This window comes from Podarcis muralis, chromosome 2, assembly GCF_964188315.1.
Source record: "Podarcis muralis chromosome 2, rPodMur119.hap1.1, whole genome shotgun sequence".
NCBI lineage: Eukaryota > Metazoa > Chordata > Lepidosauria > Squamata > Lacertidae > Podarcis > Podarcis muralis.
Window position 1 is genome coordinate 29,376,457 of NC_135656.1, and position 21,096 is coordinate 29,397,552.

A 21,096-nucleotide genomic window follows, 5' to 3' on the forward strand; every position below is an offset into this window, starting at 1 on the left:
GCAAAACCCATTTTGAAAGCCTAAAATAAGAGTAAAATAATTATCAAAGTCACTGCAAAGCAGAGACCATCAACTCTGAACCACATGGTAGAGAATGATTATATAAAGCCTGAAGTGATTCCAAGATATCAGAACAAAATGAGAAACTTTGGGAAGGGCAGAAGCGTTGCACATGGTTTTATTCCATTTACTTCTTCTGTCTTCTGTCCTGAAGACTAACATGCTCAACACTTAAGTGTGCCTGTCTTAAACATAACAGCTGGCTCTTCCAAGCTTCCTTTCTAACCCTGAAGCCCCCCCCCCCCCCGCTCCATATTAGCTTCCTACTACAATGCTACTACTATAATCCTTTTCCAAACTGATCTTTATACTTCCCCCCACCCTTGTAACAAGCTACAACTATTAGTTGTAATTTGCAAAGGCCCCACAGAATCTGGTGATGGTTTTTGTTATTCCATTCTTGTGCTAATAGTAGTGTCTAAACTGAGAGGCAGTTCCTCCTCTGAATTTCTTTCTTCATTTACACTTTTTTTGGAATCCAAGCATATACAAACAAATCCTAATTACCTGCAAGACAGTGACTCCAACACCATCTGATAACTATTGATGAGCCTAATGTGATTTGGTATTCAAATTGTACCTGAGGAAAACAAACCGCTATTCAATTTCTGGTTGGTTCCTTCAGCATTCTACTAACACTGACTGTGTGTATGTTAAGAGTTATCAGTTTTTAAAATATTATTATTTAAAAGCATCATCACCATCAAGAACATTAAATTTATTGTGTGTAATCCACGAACATATCACAGATACAATATTTTAAAAATAAATATTGAAACAAATTACAGCCACAGGAATAGGCTAGGCCATAGCTGTCAACCTTCCCTTTTTTTGTGGGAAATTCCCTTATTCCAGTGCCATTTCCCGCTGCTTCCCACTGCTGTCCTGGATTGTTAGATATCCTGTAGACTGTCCCCAGAACAGGTGAGGCCTCTGATCCCTTATTTTCAAATCTGAAAGTTGACAGCTATGGGCTGGGCCCATGTGTGCATTCCCCTATCTGTGCAAGTAAGGTAAAGGTAAAGGTACCCCTGCCCGTACGGGCCAGTCTTGACAGACTCTAGGGTTGTGCGCCCATCTCACTCAAGAGGCCGGGGGCCAGCGCTGTCCGGAGACACTTCCGGGTCACGTGGCCAGCGTGACATCGCTGCTCTGGCGAGCCAGAGCCGCACATGGAAATGCCGTTTACCTTCCCGCTAGTAAGTGGTCCCTATTTATCTACTTGTACCCGGGAGTGCTTTCGAACTGCTAGGTTGGCAGGCGCTGGGACCGAACAACGGGAGCGCACCCCGCTGCGGGGATTCGAACCGCCGACCTTTCGATCGGCAAGCCCCAGGCGCTGAGGCGTTTACCCACAGTGCCACCCGCGTCCCCTATCTGTGCAAGTAGGCAGCTGCTATTTGTATATGATGTGTTGTTTTAAATTTCATTCTTCCACGATCAAACACTTTTTGTGATATTTAAATTAGATGCATTTAGGGGAAAATATATACCATGGACAGCTACAACTTATAGTGGATGCTGCATTTGAAACCTGCTGAGCCATGTAAGTACAAAATCAAAATGATTTACTGCTAGCATAGTGACTCTTTTAACATTAGGTTTTAACACTGCAACCTTTCATAGTGTCCGTTTAACTCCATTAATCTTTAGAGAAGGCTCAAGGAATGTTTTGGTGCCACTGATTACTACAGTGGCCCAAATTTTGCACTGGGGTTAAAACAAAAGTAGCAAGTAAAAATCACTCCTTTCCCAAAGCTGAGCTTTCCTATGCAGGCTAACATACTTTGACACTGCTTATTTCATTGTTTAACAAGGTTCTATTGCTGCATCCATGAGAATGATTGGGAAGAAACAGAGTTTGCAAGTGTCCCAGGTGGGCTAAAATTGATGTTGGGAGAGAGAAATCAGTCTTGTCTGTTTTAATAAAAAAGAGTTTTAGAAGGACTTCTTGGTTCAATCTCTGGGTTTTTTGGAGGGAGGAGGGAAGGGGGGGGAATGACTGCCATAAGGACATACAGCAAGTCCCCCAATTACACAATAAATCCAGTTTGGCAAGTGCCCTGACAGCTTAATCAATACTTGGTGGTTTAATGATGAAGCTCCTCTCTTTGCTCTCAATGTACCATTTGGCAGCCTTGAGAATATTTTCAACCATAATGGCTATTTATAACACAAAAATGCAAAAGAAAGCTGCCCAATTTACACAGCATTCACTGCACAAATACATTTTCTGTTGATTTCATTGGTTCTGACACATACCCACACCAATACCCACACCCCTGAGAAAACCGTAGAAAACCTTCAATTCCTCTGTCTAGAGAAGACCACTATAAAAACACATAGTAGGATAAGCACTTCAATTATGGACAGGATGAGATAAGATAAAGAAGATATTCTGAAGCAGCTCTTTCATCCTTTTAAACTACTGCTGCTCACTTTATTGATAACATACTACTATGAGTTTGTGGGTAACTGGACCCCCCTTCTAATTTCTGACTCCCCTTAATTCCTGGGTGCCAGATCCTCTCCTGAATTCCTGGGTGTTTAATCTGCGCTTGCACTAATGAGATGGGCTGCCAAACGTTGGATTTAACAGTGTCAAACCAGTTTTTCCATGCTCAGGATACCGCCTGGGAGACGAGTCATCATGGAGAACCAAAGGAAAGTAATGGGCGATTAACAATGCAAAGACTCTGTGCCAGCCAGAAAATGAGGGAGTTGTTCCCCGAGCTCTGACATAGTGAGCAGAGCAAAAAGGGGGGCAGTTGTTAAGGATTGCAGTGGTGATGATGTGAACGAGGGGAAAAGCTTTTCAGTCTGTTATACACAGCAAGCTGAGCAGAGGGATAGAGAGCCCTCTTTCTTTCTTTCTTTCTTTCTTTCTTTCTTTCTTTCTTTCTTTCTTTCTTTCTTTCTTTCTTTCCTTCCTTCCTTCCTTCCTTCCTTCCTTCCTTCCTTCCTTCCTTCCTTCCTTCCTTCCTTCTTTCCTTCCACCTTTCTTTCTTTCTTTTTTGATCCAAGGCTGCAGCAATGGGAGAAACAGCACCCTCTTGGACTGTAATACTTTGAACCCCTCCATCATCGGCTCAGGTCATATGTATGTGTAAATAAACCATATATCAAAAAGACACCACAGTCTCCACTGTGCCTCATTTCCAAAAGGAAACACGAACCCTGAGTAAGCACTTGAAAACCCTGGAATCTCGCGTGGTTCAGAGATTTTTTGGGTGTGAGTGTGTAATAATACATAAGGAGGTGAAACTGTTACAGCTGCACCAATACTTTAAAGCTAAATATTCTAGAGTCAGAGCTAAATACTTAATAATCAATCTTTCTTCTGCCCAGGTGCAAGAACATTCCTTCCCCTCAGGAATATTGTAATCAAATGGTAACTCTTTCATTTCAGTCTCCATCATCACCAACCCAGGTGCTGCCCAAACAAGTGACCAACTCCAGCATGATTGAAGAGTAGGTGCACTTAGATGCACTGAAGCCAACAGTAGTCTCAGTACCATTCCCGGGCCTTGACTCTCACAATGCCCTTGACATGCCGCCTCTTCTTCAGATAATGCATAGAACCTCAGGTGAGAAACACAATTTGGCATCCCCGCAGAAACATTAAATGCATTTTCCCACTGTCAGTCAGCCCTGTGCTCACCATATTTAGTAATGCAATCTCACCATGTAACACAAGAAAAAACAGACATCCTAAGTCTCTAGCCAAGGAGACTTCAGGGGAAATTCTTGCTAATTCAAGATGGATATTGGTGATCCCTGAGGCCGTGAGACCTCAACGTTAAACAAACAATATTCCACGCAACCATGAGCTAAATTCTGTCCCCCCAAATGGAATTCAGGTGAATTAAATTATGTGATTTTAATATTAATGAGTTGTAGTTAAGAACAAGTTGAAAGCCACCCTGAGCAGGAGATACAAATATATAAATATTTTAAATAAATGAATTAATTTACACATTTTTTCCTGTGTGTAGTTTCCTCTGTTGTTTTCACTGTTTTGCAAGACCTGCTTCTGCTATTTAAGGAGCTAGAGTGGAGTGATGCATTAAACTGTTCCTCACCCCCTGTGAATCTTACTCAGCAAGTCCTCTGGCTTCTGAGATTGCAAGTTTCAATCACATCTTTACTAGACGCTTAACTTGTTCTCTCTCTTTCTTTAGGGAGAGCTGAGATTCTTTGCTGTATTCTAGGTTTGTTAAAAAAACAAACACTTCCATAGAATGCCAATATACACAATGCCTGGCTGTAGTCTAAATCCAAGACCTGCTTGCTGTTCCTATCCAAACAAACACGAAGATTTTTACAGTGGTACCTCGGTTTACGAAGTCAGGTCAATCGTACATCCAGTATGGATGCTGACAAGCTTTTTGTAAACCACTTTGACTTTTTGTAAAATAAATAAGCAGCTGCTCCCCAGGGTTTTCTGCAGCCCTACTTGTAGATGCCAGGGGTTGAACCTGGGACTTCTGTATGCAAAGGCGATGCTCTACCACTGAGCTAAAGACAATAGGTGCAACTTACTTTTGAGCAAACGATTCACATCCTGCCCAATATGGGGAAGCAGAAGCTGCTGTCTCACTGAGATATATGATTACTGAAACCAACTAATGGTTATTGGGAAAACCTTCCCTGAGCTGGCTGAACTCCTCAATCACAAGACAAGAAAGAGGGATGTACGAATCATTTGCCTATAAAAGCAGATTATTTCAGGATTGCAGGCATTTCTCCCTCAAGCCATGCTCAGCTTTATGAGTTATTTAACAGCACATACTTTTAATTCTACAGTCTGAAATACAGATTGCAAAGAAAAATTTGTTGGAACCATCAGAATAAAACACCAGTGCAGAGCATGCAGTATGCGACCTAGATTACTGTGATGAAAAATACATGAAGCATGCTGCAAACAGCAGGAAAAATGAATTCTGATGTGCTCAGTGGTGGCATAAGAGAAACAAAGCCTGAAAAATCTACACAGCTTTTAAGTTAAGGGCCAAAGTTCATATGTAAAGCAGTCCCCAAGACAAATGAAAGAGCTGCAGTCACTCTCCTCTTTTCTTATTTACTTTACCAAACAGATTTGCAAGCCTGACTTAGCAGCAATCTTCTTTTTCAAATGTGGCGAGCCAAAGAGATTTCTCTTTGTCTTTTCTCACATAATCTGTCATTACCAAGAAGCCTTATTTACCCTGCCAGCTTCAGTCAGTCTGGGCAGGATTTGTACTAAGCAACAAGCAGTCTCTGTTATATAGATTAGCCTGTGCTGTGCAGGTCATGCAGTATCAAATCCAGGTCTAGGTATCCAACAGCAGACCAATCCAGTTCTTTTCTTGCAGAGCACAGCTGGGAGTAGACAAAACATTCCATGTAAGATTGTTTTGATTCATAAGTCCTGTGCTTGCTTTGAATATTGATCTACCCAGTCAAAAACTTCACAGCTAATTTCTCAGATGGTGTTCATATAGAATTGGGAAAGGGAGAAGATAAATGGAAGGGTTGTTCTGTTCTGAGAGCCAGTGTGGTGTAGTGGTTAAGAGCGATAGACTCGTAATCTGGGGAACCGGGTTCGCGTCTCTGCTCCTCCACATGAATCTGCTGGGTGACCTTGGGCTAGTCACACTTCTTTGAAGTCTCTCAGCCCCACTCACCTCACAGAGTGTTTGTTGTGGGGGAGGAAGGGAAAGGAGAATGTTAGCCGCTTTGAGACTCCTTCGGGTAGTGATAAAGCAGGATATCAAATCCAAACTCCTCCTCCTCCTCCTCTTCTTCTTCTTCTTCTTCTTCTTCTTCTTCTTCTTCTTCTTCCTCATCTGCCAAGCCACTCAATACATTCTCAGCACACTGCTTTGGGAGTGAAGGAGGGCAATAGGGGGAATGACTATTTTCCACTTTCTGCCTGACCTTCCTACCCTTTTCTGGTGTTTCATGCAAATATTACCCAATGGGTACAGATTGCACACTGGCTGTCAAAATGATAGGTGGAAAAACAGTGTTTCATCTAAGTCACTGTGAATTTGAAAGCTCTCTTATACTGAAGAAAGAACAGTTATGGCTGGGCTTCCAAAGCTGCATGAGAAGATGATCATGTTATTACAAGCATCCAGTCTGCAAGGGTGAACAAACGTTTTCTTGGCTTTGTGGATGCACAGGGGATAGAGATGCACTCACATACACATGCAGCTTGCATATAAACCTTTAATTGTGCAACTAAGTATGAATGCATCACAGACATACAGCTCTTGTATACTTGTAAATGCGGTTTTTAAAATTTCCTAGTCCATTAAAATGCATTTTACCCTACTTTCTAGATGCCCTCCAGTAAAAAGGAATGCTCCAAAGGCAGGGCTAGTGAAGAGGTCTGGCACAGGGCTCAAACTGGGTACAGCGGCCCAGGCATGGGCCCTATTCTTAATTTACCCCTTCAATCTCAGATGGCAGTACGGTTCCACTTGAAAATCTGCACAAGTCTGACACAGCTTCATTTTTGTCAAGCACTATTCACTGAAGATTTACTGATACTGAAGTAGATAAAGCCATTAAGGTGACAGCTTTCCATTTTGGAACTTGTTCTGGAACGAAATGGACAAATTGTTCGACAGAGATCTACTTGAGCAAATCAGCAAGGCAGAACTTGACATTTTAGATAGGGCAATCCAATCTTCACTGGCATTCTTAGAGGTGTGCACAGCATTAGTTGTGGTCTATAGGGTCGACTGCCAATGAATTCCTGGTGGGGTGCCAGTTTCTTCCTTCCTTCCAACCTCAGAATGGTGATGCTAGGGCAAATTAGTGCCCAATGCCATTTACAGAGAGGGAGATCTTCACACACACACCCATCCTGGGGGTAGGAGGATAGACCTTCTACTCCATGAGCGCTGGTGGTGGCAGTAGCAAACAATCCAGATACAGAGAACAATCCCTGGGTGCCAAGGCTACAGGGAAATTATGGTTGCCCTTATGCTCCGAGTCCTAAGCTGTTTCTTGGTTGAAGCAAATATCCTGGAATCCAGAACACCAATGTGCTAGGTCTGGCAGTCGTCCCCCCTTCCTTTTTTCCTTCTGTCTCAGAAAGGTACCATGGAAACAATCTGCTTATTTTATTTTATTGTTTTATGTATACATCAGCCTTCAATAGGTCATGAGGGTAGCTTACAAAGAGTTAAAATTGTTACCGAAGAAACAAAATCATTCACACACCACAGCAAGAGCGGTTTTAAAAGCAAGCAGAATGAAAAACAAATGGAGCACAAAGACAGCAATGTAAAGGTAAAGGTAAAGGGACCCCTGACCATTAGGTCCAGTCGTGGCCGACTCTGGGGTTGCGGCGCTCATCTCGCTTTATTGGCCAAGGGAGCCGGCATACAGCTTCCGGGTCATGTGGCCAGCATGACTAAGCCGCTTCTGGCGAACCAGAGCAGCGCACGGAAACGCCATGTACAGAGGATTAAAACGCCAGCGGGAGGAGGTAATAAAGCCTTTGCTTGGTGCTGAAATGACATCAAAATAGGAGGCAGGCAAGGCTCCCTAGGGACAGCATTCCACTGTCAGGGTGCCACTACCAAGAAGGCCCACTGCTCTGTAACCACCCAACTTAGCTCTGATGTTGTGGGTGCCAAAAGAAAGATATCCACTCAACTTTGTAGTATAGGAGCAGCCACATGTGGAGGCAAGTAGTACTTCGTAGTCACAAGCCCTGAAGTTAAAGGCAGTGACTCACCAAGGTTTGTATTCCATTACAAACTTCAGCATCACTCTGAATGGCTCAAAGATGCAGTTTCAGTTGTGAATGACTGTGATCCCCCGATCAGCTAAATTGTTGCTGGCTCAGTTGAGGTTGAAGTCAAACACAAAGTAGATTGTTGCAAGGCTTAAGTTGGTCCACATTTGTTATTTATTTTAGTATTACATTTATATTCTGCCTTTCCTCTAAGGTGCTCAAAGTGGCATACATGGTCCCCCTCCTTCCCATATTATAATTACAAGAACCCTGTGAGGTAGGCCCAGCGAACTTCATAACTGAGTAGGGATGTGAACCCTGTTCTCCCACATCTTAGTCCTGCACTCTAACAAGTCCTGCATACTGGCTCTATCTCAAATAGCAATGGTAAACCAATTAAGACGGCCTGCCAGTGGCTGCAACTCTGGAGAATCCTCTTAACTAGAAAACCAAGAACAATGATCTAAAGTGGAAATCTTCAACAAAACCTTCTAATGTCACACTCAAAAACAACAACCCAGAAGATTGTGTAATGCAAGGAACTAAATTATGCAACAAGAACATGCTTGTTCAATTATATTACTTTGTTGTAAATCTTTTAAACTGAATGAGAATGGTGACAGGACAGTGTCAGATGCGGTAGAAGAAAGGACGGGAAAACTAGAAGCACAATTTTTGTGGCAGAAAATTGCCAGGAAAGTTTGGACTACCCTTTAGAAATATCTGCTATTTCTAGCCAGTTATCTGCTACGAAGCTACTGAGTCTTGGAAGATTTGGGCCGGCTGCTGAGACTTGGTGCTTATTGTGTTGCAGTCACAGCTATTTCCTGCAGAAACTCTTTGAAAACTGTGGTATTTTGCATTAGCTGCCAAATTCTGCTGTGAATATCTTCTTTTTGCAGTAATAAAGAGAACTGAAAGAGGGCTAGAGCAACTGTTGTATTTTAGGAATCCTTGGCAAAGCATTTCAATTATGCCCATGCACCTGCACCCCTGTTCATTACAATTATAATGCATTTAGGTGTCTTTGCTACAAAATTTAAGCCTTGATAGGTGGAATGGGTGGGTGCGGGGATACTAATTGCTTTTGAAGAGGCACATCAGAAACCTAAATGAGTCCACAATATGTTCTTCCCATTTATCTTGCTTGACAAGAAATGCTTCTAAGGGAACGACATATTGAAAATCAAATTATCTCTTATTAATTGCTCCCACTCAACTGTACTTCCATACAAAATAGAAGTATAAGGAGAAAAGGTGCAAATCATCACTGAACCAAGATTCAAAAGAGCCCATCTCTTTCTGCACCAAAGCAACCTACAGGAACATTGCAAAAATGCACATGCGGAAGGTTTTAGTTTAACCCTTTCATATCCAGGTCAGGGTTGCATAAACCGAACCATCTTTGGGGAAAGAAAACCATATCTGTTTTTTGTCAGCTTGCCTTGAAATGGGAAAGTATCTGTTTTTATGATACCGTGCAGCTTGGATGGTAGGTTTACAGAGCCCAAAAGAGTGCAGCTAACCGATGCAAAAGAATAAGCTGTTGTTTGTCTTTTCACAAGTTTTTGGCAGATAGTCAAGATGCAGGAGGAATTTTAGACATTATAAGAGAGAATGATTGCAGTGGCTGAAAAGAGTCGTTGCTTAAGCAAGCACAGTGCAAACTTCCTTTTGTGCGTTGCTGCAGCTATGCAACCCACATCATGATCTATGCCAGTGCACTTCATTAGGCCTCCGGCAATGCCATGCTACTCCAGTACTGGATAAAGGGCAGAGCTCTATCAATGCATATTCATCTGCAGGCATGCTGCAGTGCCAGTAATATCAGCTTTTCTTAACCCAAGCTTTCAGAAAGTACTAACACTGCACTATCTCACTACTTAACACTTTCCAGGCACCTTTGCGTACTTTAAAGGCTGGCCATTTTCCAGAGTCTAAAAGAAATGTGGTAGGGAAACACAACGTCACCCCACCAAAATCAATTTATTGGCAAGCAGAAACTTCGGCAAAATTCTTGTACAAATTCCTTAATGTCAACATGGACCCTTTTAAGTTCTGTGTTTAAAAAAGTCAATGCACACAACAATAATAAATATTCAATTTTCTTAAACCTCTTCTATGAGCGTTGTTTAAGCCTCCAACAAATAGTAGCTTCACTTTTTTTTAAAAAAAGGTCAATGTTGTATTGAGCTATACTTTGCAGTAATAACATAAAACGACAAATACCTTAAAGTTGCAAACAAGGTAGCGTATGTAATTTTGAATCTCTGTGCATTTGATAAGTCCAAGGTAGTCTAACTGAACAATGCTAACCCTGGCTGAGGAGCCATGTGCTCTAAGGGGGGGAAGCCAATGTATACCAAGCCCTGGATCTTATGCCGGTCAGGGTGGAAGGTTGTGGGTAGTTTTGCTGTGCCAAATCCAAGCTGATGCCACAGAGGGAGCTTCTTGTGGGATTCATTTGCCTTTGGATGCAGCAGATACAAACCTGGAAGGATGGCTAGTCACTCACCACATTCACCAAAGAGAGGCACCATCCTTAAAAATACTCAGGACACAATAAAGTGATGTTGCCAAATAAACAATCCTTCTGCTACCATAGCACTAGGAAACTCTCCTACCAAAAGGCTTAATGGGTTGTATTCAATCGGTGCCCCTCTGCTGACAAAAAGCTCTTGGATCTAGGCAGAGCCTTAGCACAACAGGGACAGAGGCAAATTTCAGAGGTTCTCCCTCCCCTCCCACAGCCACCTCCAGGGAACCTTTGCTCCAGAAGTCCGTGAGACCCTTTGCAGCAGCATGAGAGGTGGTGTTGGGGCTGTTGGGAGCTGCAAATCACTTAAGATTGCCTTGGTCCCTGTTCCGCTGACAAAAGGCCGTCCAAAGAGCTGTCCAACATAGAACCGTAGCACATGTCCAAAACAAGTGTGCCATCCGCGAGGGCAAATACAGATAAAAGAAGACCACGCCTCTCAGTCACATTTCCTTTTTGCAATAATAAAGAGAACTGAAAAGAGGGATAGAGCAACTGTGGTGTCTTAGGGTTTCTTGGCAAAGCATTTCAATTCTGCCCATGCATAATTATGCCCACCCTCCAAAAAGAATACTGGTAATGACTGCAGAGGTGGGTAGGGATCACCCCTGTAGCTGTGCTGTGGTTCCTAGCTCTTCTTGAAGGCCAAAACACACAGATCACCACCACCACACGTTGACTGCAAAATGTAGCCTTACAACAGAGAAACACAACTGTGGTGTGTATCAGGCTTATCTCTTCCTCTTTATTTTACTTAGTCTCAGAATACCTAGCTCTGCTTTGGCTCATGTCCCTGCCCCTTTCAGAAAATAAATAAGCATGTGTCAGACCTTTGGGGACTGCCCTTTGGCTACAAAAACAGCCTTTGTATTTGTGAGGTTGCTTTGACGAAACAGCCATATGGGATGGATGGACACACTCCAAGAAACCTGAGAATCTCCAGTTAAATAAACTGGAAAAAGTAAAGTTGGGCAAATAAGAAGTTTTTAAAGGTCTCCGAAATCGTGCTTACTTCTCTATTAAATCCAGCGTGACTCCCGGTACCAGTCTCACACTCTTCTGCATGCAAAACCTGCAGATGGAAAAAGAGAGAGTATATAAGTAAATCACGCTAATTAAACCTATAATGACAGGCTACCCAAAAGGTTCCATGGCAGTAATTGAGTTTCTCATTATTAGAATGCTTTCGTAAAAACAAAACAAAACAAAACAAGTTTGCTACAGCATAGCAGGAAGGAGCATTTGCTGCACTTGTGATTCTGCAGTGGTTTCCATCATTAGTGTCAAGCCTATGTGCTTCAACTACCATAGTGACAAGTTTGGAAGAGGGAGGGACAGCAAGAGGAGGAGAAAGTTTTGGTCATTTGCCACAACTTCTAGGGAGCATGGACAAAGCACTGAATAAAACTGAACTAATAGAGTAATGTGGTTTGGTAGCTGGAGTTCCCCAGAGAACAGATGCTGAAAGAAGAAGCACTGGGGAATGAGTCAATAAAGAAATGCTTTGCTAAAACACCTCCATTCATAGAAGAGTTTGCTGGGAAGGGACCAATAGAGCATTTATTGTAATTATTCCCTCCAATTTCAACAGTTTAACCTATTCAGTCCAGACGACAGTGCACCACACTGGGAGTGAACAGATGCTTCCAAATGACTCACTCAAGCAAAAAACACGTAAGATATGGCCTCTGGCCAAAGATTTGGCAAGTTGTTTCAAATCAATATGAACTTCGTCTCTCCCTCCTGCGCCTTTCTCTGATGCCCTCACTACTCTAGAGCACTTCTTCCAGCCAGTACAAAAAAAAATGTCCGGGTTCAAGCCCAAATGGAAACAGAAACTGTTACCAAGAGGACCTCATTCAATGGTGAGAGGGATGAATTCTGAACCTTCTCAGGGTCACATTCATCTAGTCTCACTTCATATTCTCCAGGATTAAAGCCTGAAAACAAATTTCAGGGTTTAGCAGAAGCACAAAGCAAGCTGGTTCCAGCTCTCCATTGCTCTACCAGCTTCCCAGCTTCCTTTCGCCTGCTGCCAACTCAACCTTCATCTTCTACCTTTCCAAGACCCATGCTTTCTTTTATTTCCTTTCGTTTGCCACATCCCTCCATCTCCATAGAATCAAAACTATGATAAAGACCCTTCTGTCTGCTCAGACCTTTTGTGTGTGTTTGATGTTAGGGCAGCTTAGCCAAATACTGCCAGTGGCTTCACCACCTTTGCCAAATACCTAATTGCATTACAATATACATATTGATTTCTCACTTCACCGTAAATGCAGCAATCAGAGCATTACTTCTGCTCTTTAGTGTTTATTTTACACTAGTCATGCACTAACTGCTTTACAAAACATAAAGCCAATGCCATTCCTGTGCAGAAGACAAAAAAATTGTTAAGTGGCAGCCTCTCTGTCATCAGATGTATGAATTTCTGTACATTATAAAAGTGTGTATCTACTTTGCATTAATGCATAATATATTGTCCCTGCTTTGACTATATATCACCCGCTCTGACTATATATTCCATACCCTTCCAATTTTCCTTCTCATCTGGCTGACCTTGAAATGCTATAAAGCATTTTTGTGAGTGCAGTGGTGACCAGTATACATGATAGGGTCTTTTAATTTTCTTATCCATGTGCATCTTTCACCATATTATTTTGTTTCTTATGTCCAGTGTTAGAAACTCAGATATATAAGCTAATCTCCATATGGCGCATTAAACCTAAGTTGCAGTCACCACAATGGAATTTCTAGGCACCACTTCCCACCCAGTGGCTATTGTTGTTATTATTATTACTACTACTAGTAGTAGTATTTTAAACAACAAATCTCAAATCTCAAAATAAATAAAAAAAATCCAAAGTAAAACAAATTCAAGCTTCAAGGAAAAATATTTCAGATTCTTCTCTAAGTGACATTTTGCTTTCCCCAGTCACCAGCCTGGCATCCAGAGATCTCTGCGTGGTCACATTTGGACCCGTGCCAGACACAAAATGTGCCTTGCACCTGGCTAATTTTGAACACTGCTTATGTCTTTAGCTATATTTATACACATTTCTTGGGAAAAAAAGAAAATTTATGTTTTGTTTTTGACAGCCAAAACTGGGAGAGGAAAGAGAGATAGGATGCAGACAAATGAGTAGTGAGGCTAGGAAGAACCAAGGCTGGCTGCTACAACAAGTCACATCCATTTAGGGAAGAGAACATAGCTTAGTGGAATAGCATCTGCTATGCATGCAGAAGGTCTCATATTCAATATCCAGGAAGGGCTGGGGGGAATCCTAGTGTGGTGCTGCCAGTGAGTGTAAACAGTACTGAGCTAAATGGACTAATGGACTATAGGCGTGGACACAGGAAGACAGCTTCCTGTGTCCACGCCTATAGTTTTCCTTGATTGGTTTCTGATTCCACAGTACCAGCATCCATCTAATCCATGCTTTCCTCTAACACCATCCATTAAATTTCTGCCTTCAACCTACCACTCTCTACAGAGAAGATTACCAAGCAAAATAATGTAGGTAACCTTTGGCAAGGATCACAAATGATGCATGTTCAGTGTCCTGAAATTTAGCTGCAACGTTGACAAGGATGTACTAATTGATATGCAGCTATAGGCACTGGCAAATGTTAAAGACCAGCTACTTGATGGTCAATGACTCAACGGGAACATAGTATTTCCATGGAAATCTTCAGTCACCAAATCTTAACTCGCTCAGCTTATCTTTTGAAATCTGATGGAATGGCCTTAAAGGGGTACAACAGTTTCTGGCCGCCATAGTTCCATTCTCTTTTATTAGGGCCCTTGCAGCCTCTTCCAAGCTATACCTCCTAGGCCTCAGGATTGAACGGCAGCCACCTGCCTCAATCCAGACAGCCCTTGTCATGAGCTACCAAAACTTATACCTCGATTCAGTAGGCTTTTGATTAGGATTTGCTGGTTCAGCTTTGGCAGGCCTCCCATGTACCTAATGGAGTGGGGAAAGTGACAATGTGTCAAGTGCATCATTTGGTCTTTCTCTCTCTCTCTCTCTCTCTCTCTCTCTCTTTCTTTCTTTCTTTCTTTCTTTCAAATTATGGTGCACATGTGGGGTCAATGATATTTTCACACAAACTCTGCACACTAAAAAGCTGTCATTTTGTTCTGCCCCTCTAGGGCACTGAACAAAAGCGTATGAGCAGGATGTAAATAAAGCTGACTTCAGAAATTTCAAGGGGGCTTTCAGCTTCTTGAAGGAAACATAATAATGAATCAGGTCACTCTGCTTTTGATTAGTAAGGAAAACACCCTTTCTGGGGCATAGTCAGTTCACCATGGTATTCAGCATAATGGCACAAACTCAGCAAGCACTCGCAGCTTTCATGTTCAGAGGGCTGCAACTGCCACAGGTCTGCTATCATACTTCAGAATAGATTAGTGGAGGAAATGCTCTTAGTGCTCTCCTTTAATGAGCCCCTGCTGTCTCCAGACTAAATCTCCACATGGCAAACTAGTTTATACCTGCCACTCTGTTAGGGACACCCTGCATTTTCTCTCAAGAATAACAAAGACAAAACACTTTTCTTGTGTTCCTTCTTCATCCATAGCTACTTCTGAAATAACCAGCTATGAAATAAAACAATGATGTGCTAGCATGACAGGAGGAGATAAAAAAAAAGGTCTAAGTGTTGTATAAATATCGTGGTAAACATGGGTGACTTGGAAGGCACACAGAGATAGCACTCAGAAAAGCCTCAGGATAAAAACCAATATTGGCAATGTTTTTGTTTCAAACTTCTTAAACAGTACACGAAATGAAATGAAATGTAGAACTTGCCTTTCAGACCACTTATCTAGAGTACTTTAAAATGCAGACACTCAGCAAAAATTAAATTCCAAATGCTTCTTTTTACTAGTCATCAGTATGTGGCTATAGGGAAATAGGGCTGGTTAAAAGAAGAAGAAAATAGTAAAAGTCAAAGTACTGAAGGAGAGAGAGAGACAGAGAGAGAGACAGAGACAGAGAGACAGAGAGCAGGGTCAGGAGTAAAATATATAGATAGGGTTGAAATCAGAACCTCTTTGTTCAAATCTCTACTCCACAATGAAGCTTTTGGGGAAGATGCAGTACACTTTTGCCCACAATGCAAAAGCAGGATATGAATGATTGGCATACACCAGATGACAGCTACTTTGTTCCTCCCACCATAGAATTCAGCATTTAAGCATAGTTTCCTGTTAAATGTGTGCCTGGAAACTATGGTTAACAGCTTCAAAATAAGTCAGGATAGTTAGTCAACTTAAAACCATGGCTTGACATCCTGCTTTATTTTTAAGTCATTGGTCATAGGGTGTTAGGGGAGGGGTAGTACCTCTGGTGGGGGACACATCGTACTCCTGCGGTAGGTTGTCCACCTTTGGTCTCCATTCTGCACTCAGCTGTCACCTGTGGTTCCAAGAAGCCACCAGCACGTAACAGCAGCCACACCCCAAGAAGTGGCTTTGACTGGCTGGCTAAACCAGGTGAGGGTAGCTGATGGGTTTCAAGCCCTCAGTGAGTTAGGGACTTCCCTGCATGCGAAGACAAGTTCCGGTGGATTGAGCGGATGAAAACAATAGAGGGTCCAATGGTCGAGAAGGAACATGTTGTAGAGGGAAATGTGGAGCAGATGGAACTCATCAGCCTGGGGAGGCAGTCACCTAGGAGAAGGAAAATTCTGACCCTAAACCAGGCTTCCTCAACCTCAGCCCTCCAGAAGTTTTTGGCTTACAACTCCCATGATTCCTAGCTAGCAGGACCAGTGGTTAGGGATGATGGGAATTGTAGTCTCAAAACATCTGGAGGGCCGAGGTTGAGGAAGCCTACCCTAAACCTCTGCTTGCCTTGCAGCTATACCCATTCATGAGAAAGGCTTCGGGAGTAAACCCTGAGGAAAAATCTATATCCACTGCATGGTGGGACATCTTTGGGAGAAGAAAGGGCTAAGAAGTAAACACTACACAAATTTGGAGTGGAGTCCCTAGGATGGAGTCGTGCACACCTCCTTTCAGCAACTCCTGCAACCAAGTTGCTGCCAAATGTATTTCTCTGCTTTCATTTCAACCAAGGCCGAGGTGGGGGTGTCTTGCTGTCTGGTCAGCCCAGGACTTCCATACACAATGCCCAGGTGTGTGTCCTGGAGAGGTCACTTCGGTGCTGTTAATGCAGTGAAAACAATGCAGGAGACAGCAGTTACGAGTTACCAGTATCTGCAGACACAGTGGGCGCTGTGATTCTCCAGTAGCTCAATTTCACCCCTGGAGGTGCACTCCATTGTCTCTCAACAACAATCACAGCTCTGGGTTAACATGCAATGGGAAGCTATGGTGAAGTGCTGAATCCAGGCTTGTTTAACCATTCATGCAAAGGGAAGAGCAAAGAGGCTTCAAAGGAGCTCTGTGTACCTTTACATAGTTTCATGCATACCCTTGCTTACTAAACCAGGATTTTAGGCTTAGTATTATGTATGAATGTGCTTTCTGTCTATCAGCCAATTTTATTTCACAGTTTTTCTGTGATGATAAATACAACAAAAGCTATGAGAGGCAAATCACTTTGTATCAAAGCAAGGAAACTTACCTATGGTTTCTGTTCCCACCCACCTGCTACCATAACCACTGCTCTTTTCTACCCCATAGTTCAGGTGGCCTGCTGTGGTTTATAGCCAATCATGGTTTACAGCTAGTCATTCCAGTTAGTAACATGAATAATGGAACATATTTAATTTGAACTAATATATATATTTTTTTACCTTTACAAGTACTCTGACCACAGTACAGTACTGAAGAATTCTGCAGTTTTTATATGTCTAGAGGCTGGTCCAGTTAAGTAATCCGCCTTTACATCTGATCCCAACAAGTTCTTTTTGATGACCAGAAACCTATACTTAATTAATAATAATAATAATAATAATAATAATAATAATAATAATAATAATATATTATTATTATTTATACCCCGCCCATCTGGCTGGGCTTCCCCAGCCACTCTGGGCGGCTTCCAAAAGAATATTAAAATACTGTGATACATCAAACATTAAAAGCTTCCCTAAACAGGGCTGCCTTCAGATGTCTTCTAAAAGTCTAGTAGTTGTTGTTCTCTTTGACATCTGGTGGGAGGGCGTTCCACAGGGAGGGCGCCACTACCGAGATTTCTGCATGATTTTTTTTTTTGAAAAAAAGGTTTTGCACCATATATTTGCAAAACGCAGACAAAACAAGCTACCAATTTTCACTGCACCACCAAAGAAGAAAAGATAAAATATAACGGCAGCATAAGCTCCCTTTCCCTTTTAATCAGAAGTGACAACTTACGCAGATTTGACGCCCTTTAAAAATACAGGGATATGGAATCATGCTGAGAGAAGCAGTGCTTAGGAGTTAAACAGCCCGCTCAAGTACATTTTATACTGCTCTACCATGCAAAATGTCCTCACATGTATCATTTCCAAAACCAGTCATTAAAGAGGTCTGAAGCTGATGTTATTGCAGAGCTTTGAATCTCAACTTGCCTAGTGGCACAAAGCCAAGCCCCGACTCTCCTTCCATAATGCCAGTAAAAGGAGAAATCAGCTAATCCTGGGTTCTTGCAGAGCTGCAAAGAATTTTAAACAGGACTAGAAAACTCAGCACAAACCTATCACTGCTGGTAGGCCTTTCATAATCAAAAAGCATCAGCAGGAAAGGAGGGGAAGAAGTATCTTTTCTCTTGCACATATATACATGGATCTTATTTGTCTCTATTCTGAATCCCAATAAAATTTCCCTCTTAACAAAACAGCAACTGAAAACTAAGATAACACAGAGCTTATAATAATCTTCATGTTCTCCTGACTGTCAAATTCAGCCCAAATGGGAAAAGTTCTACACATACAGCATTGCACACAAATAAAAAATCCTGTAGATATGCTTAAACGTGGCTGGATTATGTCCTATATTACCAGTCCAAAATCCTGAAAACATTGAATTGAGCTGAAACTCAGCTCAAATTCAACTTGTGAGCCTGGCTAGCAGAAGCCAGTGCAAGGACTTCCTCTAACTTACTCTCATGTAAGTGTACACAGCACTGCAACTTTAATCTATCAGAGTTGATCTGGAGTGGGGGCAGGGATGTTGAATGGTAAAATGGCAAGACTTCACAAACTAAAACAAACTTATCATTATGGAACTACAACTATATGTTACTTCGGTGTGGAAGAATCTTAGGAGTTCCTTCAAATTTCACCCAACAGAGGAACAATCAACAGTATAAGGTCCTGAGAGATGAACTGTCCCAGATTTCCTGTTCATATTGATTTCAGGCAAGCTGACATGAGGAAGGGGCAAGGGCCATGGAGAGGTGAATTAAAGTGGCAGAGAAGGTGACACGGGGCAGAAAAAAGAGAGGAAAAGGAAAAGGAAGTGGAAATGGAGACAAAATGCAATACTAGTAGGTGAAAGGAAGTACAACAGGGTGAGGGAGGGAAGGGGAAGACAGAAATATTTGGGAACATAATAGAAGAGGAGAGTAAAATGTGATGGTTTGAGCTGTGCCTCCGTAACCCTTTCCCTCAACTCATGCTAATACCTGCAGGGCTAAGAATGGGAATGTTACCAAGTCAGATAAGCTGGGGGTGGATTTATGCACTGGGACTCATTTTAAGGCTTAGTTCAGTTGGGGAGCTTCAGTTCCTTTGCTCCAAAAGTCTGAGAGCTTCCATAAAATGTGTGCTGCGGGCACTGTTCTCCGGAGGTGTAAAAAGCAGAGAAACACCTTTGTTGTTCAGTTTGCTTTGCTGTTCCACAAAAGGTTCTACCTCATCAAGCATGCATATTTTGTCGCAAAAATCGATACTAAAGAAAATTTGGCTCAATTCTACTAAAAAACAAAATGAAAACAAAACCCCAAACCCATGTCCTTTCACTTCCATTCTGCCCCCCACCTCCCCGCCAATATTAATCATTGCCCTTGGATATTCACAAACTACTCTTTTCAAGGCAATTGCTGTAGATAAAATCTTCCTTTGAAAATTTGCCATCTCCTGTTTAGGAAGGGGAATATCAAGTTTTCATTCATTTTGCCTTGGTAGTTACTTCTTCAAAAGTTGATATGTATACCTCGTTTTGAAATATTCTCTAAAAAAGTAACAAAGCTTTGCTTATCTCTTATCATATGCATGCCATTGCTCTTTCTTCATAGAAGTTTGATAAAAGTTTATAGGAGTAAGTTCAATTTCTTATAATGTTAAAGAAGTTCCTATTCTCATGCTATGAAGCAGGAACTAATAAACCCAGGGGGCGAACAAATCATACAGAGACATTTACTGGCACTTAGCAATTAAGTGTGAGGCGGGAGTTATTTTGGACTTTTCCAAATTAGATGCTAGCAATTTTACACAATCCTGAAAAGGGAAGACATCCTACAGGTGTCTCTCAGGCTGTCATTTTAAAGTTCTCATAAAACAATCAGGGGGTGGACTTGTGAGTAAGTATAATGGGGGGAAAAACATAATTCTGCTTTTTGCTGCAGTGCTGACTATACTTGGTGAAGCTCCATCAGCTTGCTGAAGTTGGGTCCCAAGGGTTGTAGCCTGCACTGCAGCTTATTAAAGGAAACAGCATTCTTTTCAGCAGGTTTTTTTTCTAGTTTTGCAGCGTTTTTACAGGGTGAAACTGAACAGCACTTTATTCAGAATGCCCAAAATCATAGCAACTGGAAACATTGCAAAATTTATCATTGGTTATTCACATGACTTCTTTTATATTACTTCTTAAAGATATCGGTTCGCAATCTTGTTACACTTTCATCATTAAGTTGTGCTGAAAAGCAGTTTTTAGTCAAACATGGGCTTTCTCTTGAAGGCACACTAGTATATAGCAATTTCCACTAGTCTAAAAAACAGTAGCCCACCTCCTAAATTTGGTAGACAACTAAAAACATACCCAGTTGCCTTCCTTGGGCAATTCAAATCTTGTGGTTGCTACCTAAGGAGCTAGGCCTGTAAATAGCCATTCACCTTTGATAAATAAGAATTAATTCTAGGTGACTGGAAAGACATCTAAAAAGAGGGGAGGGGTGGGTGGGGGGAGACGGAGAGGGAGTGTCACTTGTGACCTAAAAGGGAAGAAACAGAGATATTAGTCTAAACAAGTAACAAATAAGATTTTATAGAGAGCTATATAGATATATACGTGACGCGGGTGGCGCTGTGGGTTAAACCACAGAGCCTAGGACTTGCCGATCAGAAGGCCAGCCGTTCGAATCCCCGCAAAGGGGTGAGCTCCCGTTGCTCGGTCCCTGCTCCTGCCAACCTAGCAGTTCGAAAGCACATCAAAGTGCAAGTAGATAAATAGGTACTGCTCTGACGGGAATGTAAACGGCGTTTCCGTGTGCTGCTCTGATTCGCCAGAAGCGGCTTAGTCATGCTGGCCACATGACCTGGAAGCTGTACGCCGGCTCCCTCGGCCAATAAAGCGAGATGAGCGCCGCAACCCCAGAGTCAGTCACGACTGGACCTAATGGTCAGGGGTCCCTTTACCTTTATACAGATATATATGGAAAGCCTCTTAGGAGCAAGGGGTTGATGAGTCCACCCCATCTTCACCTAGAAATGAAGTTAGGCCCCCATGGTGCAGGTCAGGAGTCTGGGTCTGGGTTGTGTAAAAGAGGAGCCATGGGTACTAACGTAGCGGCATCTTCTTTCTACCACAACTGGAGATACTTGTGAGCTTTATGATTGCTTAGTTCAGAATGCAAACTTCAGTTAC

General features: G+C 42.2%; 1 protein-coding gene across 4 annotated transcripts in view; it reads right to left on the bottom strand.

The window, feature by feature from the left end:
* Positions 1-21,096, bottom strand: part of RPTOR (regulatory associated protein of MTOR complex 1) — a 314,753-nt gene that overhangs the window by 162,526 nt on the left and 131,131 nt on the right. For all 4 annotated transcript variants that reach the window (XM_077924087.1, XM_028714738.2, XM_077924086.1 and 1 more), the window contains exon 7: positions 11,344-11,403. In XM_077924087.1, the coding sequence (XP_077780213.1) occupies positions 11,344-11,403 (60 nt within the window). The remainder of the gene's footprint in view (positions 1-11,343; positions 11,404-21,096) is intronic.